This window comes from Canis lupus, chromosome 10, assembly GCF_048164855.1.
Source record: "Canis lupus baileyi chromosome 10, mCanLup2.hap1, whole genome shotgun sequence".
Classification (NCBI taxonomy): domain Eukaryota; kingdom Metazoa; phylum Chordata; class Mammalia; order Carnivora; family Canidae; genus Canis; species Canis lupus.
Window position 1 is genome coordinate 25290089 of NC_132847.1, and position 18245 is coordinate 25308333.

At 36.0% G+C, this 18245-nt stretch overlaps 1 protein-coding gene across 3 annotated transcripts in view; it reads left to right on the forward strand.

The window, feature by feature from the left end:
• Nucleotides 1–17843, forward strand: part of SMAD5 (SMAD family member 5) — a 51648-nt gene extending 33805 nt beyond the window's left edge. For all 3 annotated transcript variants that reach the window (XM_072841116.1, XM_072841117.1, XM_072841118.1), the window contains 3 exons: nt 11978–12199; nt 14255–14511; nt 16097–17843. In XM_072841116.1, coding sequence (XP_072697217.1) covers nt 11978–12199; nt 14255–14511; nt 16097–16240 — 623 coding nt within the window. In that variant the 3' untranslated portion in view covers nt 16241–17843. The remainder of the gene's footprint in view (nt 1–11977; nt 12200–14254; nt 14512–16096) is intronic.
• Nucleotides 17844–18245: the final 402 nt, after the last annotated feature.

The window sequence follows — 18245 nt, forward strand, 5'->3', positions numbered from 1 at the left end:
CCTGTTTCCAGCAGGCCTCCATAGGCTGCAAGATGGCAGAAAGAGCTGAAAGTTTTTAATTTTGGCAGAAGTCTAGTTACCAGTTTTTCCTTTCCTTGTTCCTGCTTTTGGTGTTGAATCTGGGAAATCTTTGTCTATCCCAAAACCTGAAAATTTTCTATTTTGTCGTCTTCTAGAAATTCTATAGGCTTAGCTTTTACATTTAGGTCTGTGATTCATTTTGAGTTAAGCGTATTGTATGTTAAAAATGTAAATTCATCTTTGTGCATATAGATACCCATTTGGTCCTGGCACTATTTTGTTGAAAAAAGTATCTACCATTTCTCCATCGAAATGCCTTGTCATGTTTATGTTTTTCAGAAATCAGTTGAACAAATTTAAGAGTTTATTACAGGACTCTTAACTTGTTCATTGATTTGTGGGTCTATACTTCATAGTACTTGAGATACTTAACTAAAGCTTCATACTAAGTTTTGAAAACGAGAAGTGTGATTCCTTCAACTTTATTCTTTTTCAGAATTGTTCAGCACTTGAGCATTATTTGCATTTCTGTTTCATTTTAGTACCAGTTGTTAATTTCTGCTTCCCCAAAATCCCCTCCTTGGATTTTGGTAGAGATCACATTGAATCTCTAAATCACTTGGGGAGGGATCCCTGGGTGGCCCAGCGGTTTAGTGCCTGCCTTTGGCCCAGGGCATGATCCTGGAGTCCCAGGATCGAGTCCCGTGTCGGGCTCCCGGCATGGAGCCTGCTTCTCCCTCCTCCTGTGTTTCTGCCTCTCTCTCTCTCTCTCTCTCTCTCTGTCTATCATAAATAAATAAATCTTAAAAAAAAAAAAATAAATCACTTGGGGAGGTTTCCCATCATCTTCCAGTCCACAGGTGTGGTATGTCATTCCATTTATTTAGATCGTCCATTTCCTAGTATAAATTTTTTACTTTTGTTTCTCTTTATAGATGTATTCCTAAGTGAATAGAATTTGGTTTCTACTTAACTAAATATATTGAAATACAAGTGATTTTCATATATTAATCTTATAACCTGCAACCTTACTGAACTTATTTATTAGTTCTAGTAGGGTTTTTTTTTGTGTGTGTGTGTGTGTATGTGTGTGGGTACCTGGATTCCTTAGGGTTTCCTAAATACAGGAACATGTCAATAAAAAACAGCATTTAATTGGGACGCCTGGGTAGCTCAGTGGTTAGGCATCTGCCTTCTGCCCAGGACATGATCCTGGGGTTCTGGGATTGGGTCCCGTACCAGGCTCCCTGCATGGAGCCTGCTTCTCCCTCTGCCTGTGTCTCTGCCTCTCTCTCTGTCTCTGTGCCTCTCATGAATAAATAAATAAAATCTTTCTTTTTATTTAAAAAAAAAAGCTTAAAAAAATTTTTTTTTGCTATCCAATCTGGATGCCTTTAATATTTTTCTCTCTCTCATTATTAGAGGGCATATACAAAAAGCCTGTAGCTCTCATCATCCTTGATGGCAAAAGACTGAATTACTTTCCCCCCTACAATGGGGAACAAGAGAGCCTGGTCTCACTACTTCTGTTCACCATTTTTCTAGAGCGCTAGCCATAAACTATTAGTTCTCTTCTATTCCTAGTTTGTTAAGAATTTTTACCGTGAACGGATGTTGGCTTTTGTCAGAGGCTTTTTCTGTATCTGTTGAGGTGATCAGATGAGTTATTTTCCCTTTTTTCTAGTTAATGTGTGCTACATGAACTTACTTTCTGATGTGAAAGCAGGCTTTTATTCCTGGGATAATTCCCAAATGGTCAAGGTATATAATCCTTTTTAATATATTTCTTTCTTTTTTTTTTTAATGTATAGGGATAGTTCTTTTCTTTATTTATTCACGAGAGACACAGAGAAAGAGAGAGGCAGAGACACAGGCAGAGGGAGAAGAAGCAGGCTCCGTGCGGGAGCCTGACTTGGGACTCGATCCCAGGTCTCCAGGATCAGGCCCTGGGCTGAAGGTGGTGCTAAACAGCAGAGCTACCCAGGCTGCCCTTTAATATATTTCTAGATTAGATTTACTGATATTTTGCTGAATATTTTTGCTTGTATATTCATGAGGGAGGGATAGTGGTAGTTTTATTGTGAAGTCTTTATTTAGCATTGGTATCGGGGTAATAATGACCTCATGGAGTAAGTTGGGAAGTATTCTCTCCTATTTTTGGAAGAGCTTATTTGTATTATTTCTTCTTTAAATATTTGATAAAATTTACCAATGAAGTCATTTGGGGCTTAGACTTTTCTTTGTGGGGAAATTTTTAATTACTGATTCAATTTCCTTAATTGGATCAGTCTGTTCAGAGTCTCCTTTTTTCTTGAGTCAGTTTTGGTAATGTGTGTCTTACTAGGAATTTGTCCATTTTGTTTAAATTGTCTAACTTGTTGGCATAAAGTTTTTCATAGTATATTTTATAATTCTGTAGAGGTTAGTGATAATATCTTCATTCCTGGTTTTGGTAATATGTGTCTTATTCTTTTTTGCTTGGTTGGTTTAGCTAAAGGATTGTTAGTTTTGTTGATCTTTTGGAAGAACCAGCTTTTCTATTTTTCATTGATTTCCAAATCCATTCTCTAGTTTTTTTCTTTATTCTGCTTATTCTACGTTTAGTTTGCCTTTTTTATAGTTTCTTAAGGTGAAATCTTAGATGATTAGTTTCAGTTGCTTCTTCTTTAAGACCGTTCCTTTAATTGCCTCGTAATTTTGGTATGTTTTGTTCTCATACATATTTAGTTCAAAATACTTTTAAATTTACCTTGTAATTTCTTACTATAACCCTTGGATTATTAAGTAACATAGTAATCAATTTCCACATTTTTTTGGGCATTTCCCCAGTTTTTTCTATTGATTCCTAATCTAATTCCACTATGAGATTGCAAAGCATACTTTGTAGGATTCCAATTCTTTTAAAAATTATTTATTGAGAATTGTTTTATGCATATATTTGTACAGCTTGTGATCTAGAAATGGCTTTTAGATTATTAAAGAAGAAGAATCTGTGACAAAAATAACACATGGCTTGCAAAACTTAAAATATTTGCATCCATGGGCAGCCCAGGTGGCTCAGCGGTTTAGCGCCGCCTTCAGCCCAGGATGTGATCCTGGAGACCCAGGATTGAGTCCTGCGTGGGGCTCCCTGCATGGAGCCTGCCTTTCTCTCTGCCCTTGTGTCTCCCTCTTTTTCTCTCTCTGTGTTTCTCATGAATAAATAAATAAATAATCTTTAAAAATAAAAATAAAATAAAATATTTGCATCCCCTTGGTCATGGTATTTAATCCTTTTTATATGTTCCTGGGTTTGGTGGGCAGGAAAGGTTTCTAACCCCTGGCAGAGCATTGGTCTGTTTTAGAGACTAGTCCATGTGCACTTGAAAAAAAAATGTATATTTTGGTACTGTAAGGTATCATAAGTTCTCTGGATTTTAGTTAGATCAGGTTAGTTGATAGTGTTGTCCAAGTCTATATCGTTGCTTATTTTCTTTCTAATTCTTCTGTCAGTTGTTGAGGGTATGAGATTCCAAATTGGGGCATCCCCAGCTGTTACTACTAGATCATTTATTTCTACTTTCATTCATGTTGGTTTTTGCTTTGTATACTTTGGGGCTCTGTTGGTAAAGTGAACAACTTAGTATCATTAAGTACATTCACAGTGTCATGCAGTCATCACCACTGTCTATTTCTAGAACTTTTCATTATCTCAGACAGAGCTCTACCCATTAAACAGTAACTCCCCCTCCTCTTAGCCCCTTGATAACCATTATTCTACTTTCCGTCTCTAAGAATTTGCCTTATCTAAGTGGAATTATATCATATTTGTTCTTTTGTGACTAGCTTTTTCACTTAGCTTAATATTTTTAAGGTTTATCCATGTTACAGCATGTGTCAGAATTTCATTTCTTTCCAAAACTGTATGTGTTCTCCTGTAGGCATATATCACATTTTGTTAATCCATTTATCAGTTGATGGACATTTGGGTTGTTTCTAACTTTTGGTAGAATAGTGAATAATGCCACCATGAATATTGCTGTACAGGTATTTTTTGGGCTCTCAGCTTTTTAATTCATTTGGTATCCTATGCCTATGAGTAGAACTGTTGGATTTTATGGTCATTCTGTTTAACTTTTTGAGGAACTGCCAAACTCTTTTCCACAGCAGCTATACTGTTTACACATTTCCCCTGAGCAGTATCTTAGTGTTCTGATTTCTTTACATTCCTGCCAACAGTTAATTTCTGTTTGTTTGTTTTAATATAATAGCCATCCTATTATATGTTAAGTGGAATCTCATTATTGTTCTAAAGTCACTTTGTTTTGAGACTTTAAAGCTCCTTAGTTTATAACAAGTTTAGAAGTAATGGTACTGCCATTTTATACGTTTCTTAAAAGAATGATGTTTTTGCGTGCTTTGTATGGGTTTGTGATGATATTGAAGGAGTGTATGTCATGCTGTGCTTTCCCAAGGGCCCCACATTTCTAAGAACAGTTAAATTTCAGGCCTCCCTGGTAGTCTTGTTAATGTGTGAATACTGTCTTTGCTTTTTCAAGGTCTAGAATTTATCTAGGACTTTTGTCATACTGATTTTCTTGTAGCTCATAGAATCGACCTTCGTGTAGAATCAAATGTTTCAGGATATTACTTTCTGGATGTGAATTCCTGTACCTCTCCTTACTTGCTTTTGCAGCCTCAGGTAGCTGCTTAAATGTCTCTGCTCTGTTTCCCTCTTTGTACATTAAACAGAATATTTGCGTAGGAATTACAGGTTATTGATTGGATTAGACACTATGTGTAATGGCCATAGCATACTGCATCAGGTGATAACCAGTAAATGGTATTCTCATTCTGAAACTATGAACTGGATTTACCTCCCCTGTCATCTTCCTTTCCTTCTTTGTCCTGGCTGTCCAGAGATTGGAGTGCAGCTTTGTGGAGTTTTATGTTAGATACTCCTTGCACTATCATTTGTTGCAGCGACTTGGCACTCAAGTCTTCTTGCCCTCATTGGTCTTTTTTCACCAATGTTTCCCCTCCTTTCAATCCTATTTTCTGTTTTTTTTTTTTTTTCCTGTTTTCTTTGACAGAAGTGACCAAAAGGACATCAGAGTTAAACTGTAGCGCCCTAAATTGCCATTTGACAGTATGTCCTTAGCTTTGAGCAGCAGCAGAGTTCTTCTTTCTCTTCTTTTCTCTGAGCCTTTTTAGTTTTGCTTAGCACTTTTTTCCTACAAGCTTCTGATCATTCTTGGCTCTAGCTTTTCTGACACTATTCTTATAATTGCCTGCAACTCATTTGTATGTATCTCTGATTGTGGGCCCCTCCCTGTTCCATCTTTTATATAAACTTTTTAGAATTCCAAGCCCTTAGTACACTTCTCTTTCTGGGTCCACATTAGTTTATTTTTTTCTGTTCCTCCTTATCTGAATTCTTTGCAATTGAATAATCAGAACTGAGTCTTAAAAGTTAACCGATTCCCTTGTACTGCCCACCTAGGCCACGTAGCCACTCTTGAGGGTTTTTTGGACATTTTTAAATCTCTGCCCCTTTTTTTGAAAGGAAATTTGAGAGTTGATGACTTTCCTTCCTGATTTCAGCCCCAAGATACTCTACCAGCCCTGGGTGAAAAGTTTATATGTGTCCTTCCATCTATTACATCCATTATGAATTGTTGACTTTTACAATAATAAAAGTCTGGCTGGTAATTTATTTTGTGTATAATCTTTTCCCATAGGCGCATCTGGTGTTTAACATTAGAATGTATACTAACTTTTACCAAAAGTTCATGCTCACTTAGTTGTGTTTTTTTTCCTTTTCCTTTCGTTCCTTTTTTAAACAGACTTCATTTTTTATATGAGTTTTAGATTCACAGCAAACAAGAGAGGAAAGTACAGGGTTCCCACACATTCCCTGCCTCCGCATATACACAGCCTTGCCAGCTACCAAAACCCTTCACTGGAGTGGTACATATATTATATATATTATAGTCATACCTATCTTGACACAGTATTATCACCCCAAATCGATGGTTTACATTAGGGTTCGTTTTCGATCTTGTACATTCTGTGGATTATGACAAATGAATAATGCATGTATGTACCATTATAGTACTGGTAACACACAGAGGTAGACCTGCGGTATACCGAATAATCTCACTGCCCTCGAAATCCTCTGTGCACTGCCTGTTCACCCCTTGCTTCTTCTAATCTGCAGCCACTGATAATTTTTACTGTCTCCATAGTTTTGCCTTTTCCAGAATGTCTAGTTAGAATCATACAGTATTTAGCCTTGTCAGATTGGTTTCTTTCACTTAGTAACATGCCTGTAAGTTCCCTTATCCCTTTTCCTGCCTTGATAGCTAATTTCTTTGTAGAGCTGAATAATATTCCGTCATCTGGATGCACCACAGTTTATTTATCTACTCACTTGCAGAAGGACATCTTGGTTCCTTTCAAGTTTTGGCAGTCATGGATAAAGCTGCTGTAAACATCTGTGTGTAGGTTTTTGTGTGGACATAAGTTTCTCACTCCTTTGGGTAAATACTGAGGTGCATGCTTGTGGATTATATGGTATGAGTATATTTAGTTTTTTTTTTAAAGATTTTATTAATTTATTCATGAGAAACAGAGAGAGGCAGAGACATAGGCAGAGGGAGAAGCAGGCTCCCTGTGGGGAGCCCAATGTGGGACTCAATCCCCAGGACCCCAAGATCATGACCTGAGCCAAAGGCAGACGCTCAACCACTGAGCCACCCAGGTACCCCAAGTATGTTTAGTTTTGTAAGAAAGTGCCAAACTGTCTTCCAAAGTGGCTGTACCATTTTACTTTCCCACTAGCAATGAACAAGAATTCCTATTGCTTCACATCCTCACCAGCTTTTGATGATGTCACTCTTACGGATTTTAGCCATTCTTACATGTGTATAGTGGTATTTTATTGCTATTTTAACTTGCATTTACTGATGACACATGTGGAGCATGGTTTTATATGCTTGTTATGTGTATATCTTCTTCGATAAGGTGGCTTGTTATGTCTTTGACCCATTTTTTAAGTTGGGTTACTTACTTTTTTTTGTTGAATTTTAAGAATTCTTTGTATATTTTGGATACTAGTCCTTTACCAGATATGTCTTTTGTGTATATAAATATTTTCTCCCAGTCTGTAGCTTATCTTCTCATTCTGTTGATAGTGTCTTCTGCAGAGCGGAGGTCTTTAATTTTTAGTAAAGTCTGGCTTCTCGGTTCTTTCATGGTTCATGCCTTGGTATTGTATCTAAAAACTCATTACCATATTCATGGGTCACCTAGATTTTGTGCTGTTATCTTCTAGAGCTCTTACAGTTTCGTGTTTTACATTTAGGTCTGTGATTCACTTTGAGGTAGTTTTTGCGAAGGGTGTAACATGTGTTGATTAATTTTTTTGCATGTGAATGTCAGTTCTTGTAGAATTTGTTGAGAAGACTATCTTTTCTCCTTTATTGCCTTTGTGCCTTCATCAGAAATCAGTTAACTGTATTTATATGGGTCTTTTCTGGGCTCTCTCTTCTGTACCTTTGATCTGTATATGTATTCTTTTTGCCTGTACCATGCTACCTTGAATAAGTTGAATATTGTCATTCTGATTTTATTCTTCTTCAGTATTATGTTGGCTATTCTGAATCTTTTGCTGACCCAAAGAAACTTTAAGGATTGCTTTGTTGATATCCACAAGATGATTTTGCTAGGAATTTGATTAGGATTTCATTGATAACTATATTGATACATGTTGGGAAGAAATGACTTCCTGGCAGAATTGAGGCTTCCTTTCCATGAACACGGACTATCTCTCCATTTATTTAGTTCCTCTTGAATGTCTCTCCTTAGGGCTGTATATCTTTGTATAGACCTTATACCTATTTTGTTTGATTTTTACCTAAGTATTTCTTCTTCAGAATGCTAATATAAGTGGCTAATATAATATAAAATTTTTAATTTTAAATTCCACGTGTTCATTGCTGGTGTATAGCAAAGTGATTGATTTTTGCTTAGTAACCTTGCATCTTTCAACTTTACTGTAACAGCTTAATTAGTTCCAGGAATTTCTTTAATAAATTTTTTCAGGCTTTCTGTATAGACAGTCATGTTATTTGTGAACAAAGATGGGTTTATTTCTTCCTTTCCAACATGTGTACCTTTTACTTCCCTTTCTGTTACTGCATTAGCTAGGACTTCCAGTACAGTGTTAAAAAAGAGTGGTGAGAACATCCTTACCTAATTTCTGGCCTTGGCAGAAAATCTTCTAGTTCCTCACCATTAAGTATGAAGTTAGGTATTAGTTCCCTGTGAATGTTCTTTATCAAATTCTAGAATTATCCTCTATTCCTAGCTTGCTGAGAGTCTCACTTGCCTTTTTAGTTCATATTTTTGTTTAGAATAATTTTACAAATACTGGTATAGTTAAATCTTTCAGGTTGCTTATACAGAGGTTTGTCATACACATATAAACCTTGAATAGATTGTGCTAGGAAAACAACTTAAAATGTAAAACACAGCCGTTGAAGATCTTTGGGACATAGCCAAAGCAGTTCTTTCTTTTTTTTTTAATATTTTTTTAAAGATTTTATTTTTTATTTATTTATTCATGAGAGACAGAGAGCGAGAGAGAGGCAGAGACACAGGCAAAGGGAGAAGCAGGCTCCATGCAGGGAGCCCGATGTAGGACTCGATCCCGGGACTCCAGGATCAGGCCCTGGGCTGAAGGCGGTGCTAAACCACTAGAGCCACCCGGGCTGCCCAACCAAAGCAGTTCTAAGAGGGAAGTTTATAGTGGTACCGGCTTACCTCAAGAAACAAGAAAAATCTGAAGTAAACAATCTAATCTTACACCTAAAGGATCTAGTAAAAGAACAAACAAAGCTCAAAGCTAGTAGGAAGAAGGAAATAATAAAGATCAGAGTAAAAATAAATGAAATAGAGACTTAAAAAACAATAGAAAAGATCAATGGAACCAAGAGTTGTTTCTTTGAAAAGATAAGCAAAATTGTCAAACCCTTAGACTCCTCAAGAAAAAAAGAGAAAAGGTCCAAATAAAATCAGAAATGAGAGAGGTAACAGCTGAAACCACAGAAATACAAAGGAATATAAAAGACTACTATGAAAAATACTATCCAACAAATTGGACAACTTAGAAGAAATGGATAAATTCCTAGAAACTTACTATTTTCCAAAACGGAATCAGGAGGAATTAGAAAATCTGAACAAATTGATTACTAGTAATAAAATTTTTATTTAAAAACTCCCAACAAACAAAAGCTCAGATGGGCTTCAGAGGTAAATTCTATCAAACATTTAAAGGAAAGGTAATACCTATGTTTTCTCTAACTATTACAAGAATAGAAGAGGAAAGAGAGTTTCTAGATTAATTCTACAAGGCCAGCCTTTCCCTTATACCAAAACCAGATAAAGACATTACCAAAAAAAAAAAAAAACAAACTATGGGCCAGTATTGCTGATGAACTTATAGATGCACAAATCCTCAACAAAATGTCAACAAACCAAATTCAACAGTACATTAAAAGGATCATTTACCACAATCAAGTGGAATTTATTCCCCGAGTGCAATGGTGGTTCAGGATCTGTAAATCAACCATTGCAACATATTACATTACTAACACGAAGGATAAAAACCATATAATCATCTCAATAGATACAGAAAAGCATTTGACAAAAATCATTATCTGTTTATGATAAAAACGCTCAACAAAGTGGATTTAAAGGAAACAATATAGGAAAGACCACATATGACAAACCTACAACTAACATCATACTCAATGGTGAAAAGCCGAAACTATTCCTTTAAGATCAGGAACAAGATAAAGATGTCCACTCTTGCCACTTGTATTCAACATAGTACTGGAGGTCCTAGCTGCAGCAATCAGACAAGAAACAGAAAGAAAAGGCACACAAATTGGAAAGGAAGAAGTAAACTATCATTATTTGCAGATATATATATATATATATATATATAAAATATAGAAAATCCTGAAGACTCAACAACAACAAAAAACTGTTAGAACTAAGAAATGAAATCAGTAAAATTGCAGGATCAACTTTAGAGTAATTGAACAGGAAAGAGAGCCCAGAAATAAGCTCACACTTACATGATCAGTTAAGCTGTGACAAAAGAGGAAAGAATATACAATGGGGAAAAGACTGTCTCTTCAGTAAATGGTGTTGGGAAAACTGGGCAGCTGCATGTGACAAAATGAAACTGGACCATTTTCTTACACCATATACCAAAGTAAACTCAAAATAGACGACCTAAACGTGAGGCTTGAAACCATAAAACTTCTCAAAAAACATAGGGCACTGATCACTTGGATATTGGCCTTAGCAACGTATTTATGGGATATGTCTCCTCAGGCAAAGGAAACAAAGGCAAAAAATAACTGTTAGGACCACACCAAAATAAAAAGCTGTGTACAGTTAAGGAAACCATCAACAAAAGAAAAGGTGTAGTCTGCTGGATGTGAGAAGATATTTGTAAATGTTATATCTGATAAAGGATAATATCCAAAATAAAAAAGAACTCACATAACTCAACACCAAAAAAAAAAAAAAAAAAAAAAAAAAAAAAAAAAAACCCAAACCAAACAGTTAAATTAGAAGAATGAGCAGAGAACCTGAATAGACATATTTCCAAAGAAGACATACAGATAGTAAACAGACACATGAAAAAATACTCAACATTACTAATCATCAGGAAAATGCAAATCAAATCACAGTGAGATACCACCTCACATCAGTCTGAATGGCTAGTATTGAAAAGACAAATAACAAGCGTTGACAAGGATATGGAGAAAAGAGAATCCTTGTGTACTGGTTGTGGGAGTGTATATTGGTGCAGCCACTGTAGAAAACAGTGTGCAGATTCCTCAGAAAATTAAAAATAGAAATACCATATTATCCAGTAATTCCATTACTGGGTATTTACCTAAAGAAAGTGAAAACACTATTTTTTTTAAACACTAATTTGAAAAGATACATGTGTGTTTATTGTAGCATTATTTACAGTAGTCGAGATATGGGAGCAATGTCAGTGTCCATCAATAGATAAATGGATAAAGGAGATATATACGCAATATTCCTCAACCATAAAGATGAGATCTTTCCATTTTGCAACAAGATGAATGGACCAAGAAGATGTTATGCTAAGTGAAATAAATCAGACAGAGAAATACAAATACCATATGATTTCATACCTATGTGGAATCCAAAAAACACAGCAAATAAACAAATAAAAAAACCGGAAACAGACTCATAAATGCAGACAACAAACTGGTGGTTGCCAGAGGAGGGTGGTGTATAAAACAGGAAAAGAGGATTAAAGGGTACAGAATTCCAATTATAAAATAAGTTACGGAGGTGAGAAGTATAGTATAGGGGAAAAAAGTATAGTATAGGGAATAATAATAATATTGTTACAGTGTTATATGGTGGCAAATGGTTATTAGACTTACCATTGTGAGCAGTGCATAATGTATAGGAGTATCTGATCACTACCTTGTACACCTGAAACTATTATGGTATTATATGTCAACTAAAATAATAAAAATTTAAAAGTAAAATAAATGTAATATTGCCTGTCTTTATATTTGCATTTAGAAAAGTTTTAAAATCATATTCATGGCCATTTCTTTTTTTAAGTACAGACTCCAAGCCAGGGAGGACAGTGAGAGACTTAAGTGAAATATCTGAAAATATTTTTCATTGAGTGCTTGGATTGGCTTAAAGGGAAACACATAAAGAATCAGGGGTTTCTAATTTATTCATTAATCGTTTTTTTATCTGGTTTGTAAGGGAAACACATAAAGAATCAGGGGTTTCTAATTTACTCAATCGTTTTTTTATCTGGTTTGTAAGGGAAACACATAAAGAATCAGGGGTTTCTAATTTACTCATTAATCGTTTTTTAAATCTGGTTTGTTTACAGACGTTCAGCCTGTTGCCTATGAAGAGCCCAAACATTGGTGTTCAATTGTCTACTATGAATTAAACAATCGTGTTGGGGAGGCTTTTCATGCATCTTCTACTAGTGTGTTAGTAGATGGATTCACAGACCCTTCAAATAATAAAAGTAGATTCTGCTTGGGGTTGTTGTCAAATGTTAATCGTAATTCAACAATTGAGAACACTAGACGACATATTGGAAAAGGTAATTTTGTCATTGCCCTGCGTTCAGTTGAAATCAGTCATTTGCTGTTCTTGCTCTGTACCGTGCACTGTATAAGGCACTAGAGTGTAATGTGAGCCTGAAGCATGGGCTCTGCTCTCAAGGTGCAGATACCATAGAATGTATTAAGTCAAGACCTCATCAGTCCTCTTTTCCTTATCCTGCTTTGTTTTTCTTTGGGATCTGAAATCATACGATTTCTTTATTTATTTTTTGAGTGCCTTCTTGACTGGAATACAAGCTTTACAGAAATTTGCCTTGTTCATAGCATTATTTTCAGCAGCTAGAATAGTTCCTGGCTCACAGTAAGTACACAACAAATATTTGTGGAATATATGATTGCTGGCATAGGATTAGAATTTTTTAATTATGGTTTTTTGAGAAGAGGTGCCTTGTAAGAACTTCTGTTATGTGGGGAGGAGCTGGGTTATAGGTGGGAAATCCAGTTTGAATGACAAGTCTCTCCACCACTCCTCCTGCCTTTTAAATTCAGGTAACCAGGTTTTATTTATGTTTCATCCAGCAAGACAGTTGCCACAATAAACAAGTAACTTTTCCCACCTCAATGAAATATCAGAGGCTCATGCAAGTGGTCAGAAAGGAAACCTTTCCCAGGTAGAGTGTATTGCCTGTCTTGTAAGTTTAGTTTTTGCCACTCGCTCTGTTCTACTTCTTTCACTTGAGAAAGTCTTAGTCCAAGTTAGAACAAAAGGTCCATAATTATAATTGTCATGTGATTTCTTATAGAAGAGATTCAGCAAAATACTATGGCCAAAAATAAGTTGAAAGGAAGTTTCTGTTCTTTTTTTGACTCTGTTGCCAACTTGGCATTGATTTTTTTTTTTTTTTTTTTTTTTGGTGAAATGCCTCACTTCTATGTATTGATTTTCCCACTACGTTAGAATGATTTAAGAGAAATCTACCAGGTGAATTCTAAAATTCTAGAATTTGTTTTCCCATTTTTCCCGGTATCTAATTCTAGGATCCCTTCCTCCATGGGTCATTTTATTTGCTTAGAAACAACAACATACAGTTGTTGGTTTTTTTAAAGATTTTATTTATTTACGAGAGACACAGAGAGAGGCAGAGACCTAGACAGGGAGAAGCAGGCTCTGTGCTGGAAGCCCAATAATAGGACTCAATACCGGAACCCCAGGATCATGCCTTGAACCAAAGGCAGAAGCTCAACTGCTGAGCCACCCAGGTGTCCCAAAACAGTTTTTTGTATCATAGCCTAATACAAGTCTGTGATTCACACGTGTATGAGGTATGTGTATACAAGGATGGCCTTTTTAACACTCTTTGTGGAAGTAAAAAGTTGGAAATAACTTTAGCTATAGAAGTTGAAGTTTTAATATTGAAACTTCACATATTATTTACATATATATATATTTTTAAATACCAAAACCATTCTTTTCAAGGGAAGTAAAATAAATCTGCCGTTTAAAGTCTCTTCTTAAAAAAAATTAAAGTCTCTTCCTGTGACCTGCAATTACATATGTGACTTAGGGCCAAATTTTTAATGCTGCTGTACTCTCCATTAGTTAAAAGAGTGCAAAACACTTTGCCAATTGACTCTGTGATAAATTAACTTAGCACCAAGCGTTCCTTTGAAAGGACTCATCATTTGCGCTTTCTTTGTCTTTTTGCCTTTGCTTTTGCTCCTAGAGATAATAAATGATTGTTGGCAAAGAGAAAAGAACCAAAAAGAAAAGAAAAGAAAAGAACCTAAGAACTGATAAACCTAATAAGCTGCCAACCTTAAGCTTAATTTAAGTCTCAGTTATTTGAGGACCACTGTAGATGGAGGCCATTAACCTCTTGATTATCTTCGGCAGTCTAAGGCCCTCTAGTGGTAGCTTCATATCTACAGACTGTTGGGCCTTTGCTATAGGTTAGTGGGTGTTCTTGGTTGCACCTTCTACAACCTCTTTGGTTTCATTGTATAATGAAACATTTTTTTTTTATTAAAAAAATTTATGATTTTTATTATTTCACCTTTATTAAGGTGAGTCTTGTAATGCTTGTTTTTTTAAGGTGTTCATCTGTACTATGTTGGTGGAGAGGTGTATGCAGAGTGCCTCAGTGACAGCAGCATATTTGTTCAGAGTAGGAACTGCAACTTTCATCATGGCTTTCATCCTACCACGGTCTGTAAGATTCCCAGCAGTTGCAGCCTCAAAATTTTTAACAACCAAGAGTTTGCTCAGCTTCTGGCTCAGTCTGTCAACCATGGGTTTGAGGCAGTGTATGAGCTCACCAAAATGTGTACCATCCGAATGAGTTTTGTCAAGGTGAGTGGGTTATAACCTGTAGCTTAATTTGAGTCACTGTAAATTTGCATATTTCTATAGGTTATGATTTTAAAATGTCTTCCTGAAATGAAAATCGGTATTTACTTTTGACCTGACTTAATAGGTTTTTAAATGACATTCTTGAATTTATAGCTTCAAAGCCACACAATAGGTCGAAGTTTTAATTTTATAGTCCAGATGTTATAAAACACACGATACTGATTTTGATATTGAATAGGGGCTGAGTTTATAAAGAGCTTCAGTTAAAGACTGAATTGCTAGAAAGCATTTAACACTAAAATTGCTTTTGAAGTTCCTTAGCCTCAGCAGTTTCAATTATTATTAGATCCCACTGGAGTGACTTAAAAAATTCTTTAGGAGACTAAAATTATCTTCCTTGCACTTAACCTCTGTTATTAAGGATTTGCAAAGTTGAAAGAACTTTTCAAATTTATCATTTGCTCTTGGGCTTATTTTACTGGCCTTCCAAGGGTGATGGCTTATGAGTAAAATTAGGAAAGAATTTTAGTGATGCATAAAAGCATCCTGTACTCTATCCAATTGGTCCTTAAGGATTTAGCCAAAGAAAACCAACTGTGAAATGCTCTAAGCGGGATTTTTCTTTTTGGTATTCAGACCCACAGTTCAGTGTTGCCTTGCTGCTTTGCTGTAAGTCTGTTCTGTGCATCAGTTTATTAGCCCCAAAGGCATTCCTCCTCCATAGAAACATAACTTTTTTTTTTTTTAGAGATTTTATTTATTTATTTGATGGAGAGAGTGTATGCATGCGTGGGTGTGGGAGGGGAGGAGCAGAGGGAGAGGGAGAAGCAGACTCCCTGCTGAGCAGGGAGCCTGATATGCTGGGATGCAAGGCAGGGACACAGGGCTCACTCCCAGGACTCTTAACCAACAGTGCCACCCTGGTGCCCCTGAAACAAAACTGTGATGTATTTAATTTCTACTTCCCCATCTCCTCCCTCCCAAGCCTAATTTCCCTAGACCAGCAGTACTCTAAGCTGTAAAGCAGAGACCTTGGTGGATCTAGGAAAATAAAAGTGAAAAAAATTCTGTTTTAATCTTTAGAGTTTAAGGCTAAAGTGTTCCAGCTTAATTCATCCCAGCTACTTTAGTTACACTTGTATACATTGATCAGATCTACAGTGTCTTATCTGATGGTTAAAAAAAAAAAAAAGCCAAACCTGAAAACCCAAAACTTTTTCATAACAAAATCTGATGTAAACTTACATGAGGCTGTTGCTATGTGTTACTTATTCCATTTAGTGAGGATGTATCTCACTGCAGAAATAATAGTGTTTTAATTATGAGCTGTTTGTACTGTATTAACTTTCTAAACTTCAAAAAGAAAAAGAATTCTGAAACATTTCTTGCTCCAAGGGTTTCTGTTAAAGGAATCCTATCTCTTTGAATACTGCAACTCTATGTTGCTTTTAATTCCATGGTGAATTCTAAGATTGGTTTTGTGGTCTCCACTGTTAAAGTATCTATTTGTTAGTAAGTTAAAATTGGTTTAGGCTGGTTGACAGTTTCAAGAGGGATTTGCTATGATATCTTTTCATTTTCATAGGGCTGGGGAGCCGAGTATCACCGGCAGGATGTTACCAGCACCCCCTGTTGGATTGAGATTCATCTTCATGGGCCTCTTCAGTGGCTGGATAAAGTCCTTACTCAGATGGGCTCCCCTCTGAACCCCATATCTTCCGTCTCATAGTGCAGAAGTAGTCTTTTCAATTATATTATTAGCGGACTTGTTTTAATTTTAGGGAAACCTTCAGTACAGATACTGTGAGCTTACGTGGAAAACAGATATTACAGCTTATTTTTTTTCTACATAATTGTGACCAATACATTTGTATTTTGTAATGAATCTACATTTGTTTGTTATTTGTGTTCATGTGATTAACTATCAAAAGTGTTGTGAGAAATGCAAAGTAAATATTGTACCCCAGTTCACAAGTTTGACATTGATCTTAAACTGGGACACAATTTTGCTGCCTTGTCCCAACCAACTTGTTATTTGTTCAAGTTTTTTGAAAAAGTAATACACCACATGATGAAAAATTATAATAGTTTAAGAAGGTATACAGTAAAAAGTCTTCCCTTCTACTCTTCATCCTGCAGAAGCTGTACTTTTACCAGTTTCTTTGTCCTACCAGTGTTAAGAAAGTGTAATTCATCGTTTCGTAAAAGCATATGGTAGGGGCTGAAAAGAAACTATAAAAAACAAAACAAAACTTTTATTTGAAGGAACACTATGCACTGCTCTAACAAGTAGTGTTCAGTAAAAGTAAAGTCATAGTTTTCTAGGCAATGTCATAAAATTTGCATTTAATACAGCTAAATGTTTGTCAGTCTCCTGTGACTTCACTCGGTATATCTTTTGTAAAACGTTTCCTTTTTTAAAAAAAAGAATTATTGTAAACAACAGATCTCCATTATATGTCATTTACTCAGAATCTGTCCTAAGTACTACTTTTATAGCTAGTGACAGTGCACGCCCGGCCTTGTTCAGCTTTGCTGCTTTTGGCCACTGTTGCAAGAACTCTAATTTTGACATGCATTAATCTTTTATTTTGCACTTTGATGGGTGACAGTTTTTAGTGTAACCTTTTGTGAAACACACTCAAGTGACTTAGACTTGGATGCACATCCTTACTTCCTTGGTACCCCTTTTGTATTAACAGACACTGCGGTTTATAGATGACAGTTGTAGAAGTTACACTTTCTCTAGCTTTTGTTGTATTTTCAACCTAGATGATAATAAGACTGTTACTCTGTAGCTCCACCTGAAGGTGCCTTTCTAATTCTCTGCTGCCTTATGGGTGTTACTCCTGTTGGAGAGTCCCGTGCTTAATCCCATTGCTTTTACTGCCATCAGTTGCCCTGAGCAAGGAAGGGACCCAGGGACTGTAGCCCGAAGCCTCTTCAGTCTAGCCCCAAGTTGAGGCTGCTGGTCTGGTACGTCCTTGAAGAAGCAGTGTTTGTTGAGAATAGTTGACTTTAATATAGTCATGTATCAAAGAATGCAGACTATTCTCTCATTTACCATACATGCTGCTGGTTTTCCATTTTTGGGGGACCTCTGTGGACACTAGTCTCTCAGAACAGTCCTCAGAGAGGAAAGATGTGAAAATTCTAAAATAGCCATTCAGTCAATCATGCTTGAAGGCTTTGGGTCAAGGGCTTTTAACCTCTTTTTCCTGAGAGCAGTCAAATTTGTTATGGCATGAGAACAAAGACATGGTTTCAGAAAAAAAAAAAAAAAAGACCTAATTTACCTACCAGGGAAAGCTATTTTCTGGTGCCTTTCGAAAGTATATGGAGCCAGTCTTCTATTTAAAATGTTAGTTTGGTTTGACTTTCTGCTTTTAAAATTTTTTTAAATGCATTTTTTTTTTTTTTTAAGGAAAGGAGAATATGCATTTCATTTTGTTTTCCGTGACATTATTTATTCCTTTTACGAAGTGCAGCCACTGGGGGGGTTTAGTTCTTTCAGGTGAAGTGCCATATGTGTTTCAGCTCACGGTCCTTTCTGGGTAAAAAGATACTTTCTGACCACCACCCGAGCTTCAGACAGAAGTTTTACATGACATGCATTCTTAATCTTCCAGAGTTGTGTCAGCCACATGAAAAGAGAATTATTTGCTTGGTGTTAGAACCTCGCTATTTACATTATTCTTTTATTTATCAGGCTTATGGCATAATCTTTGGAACAA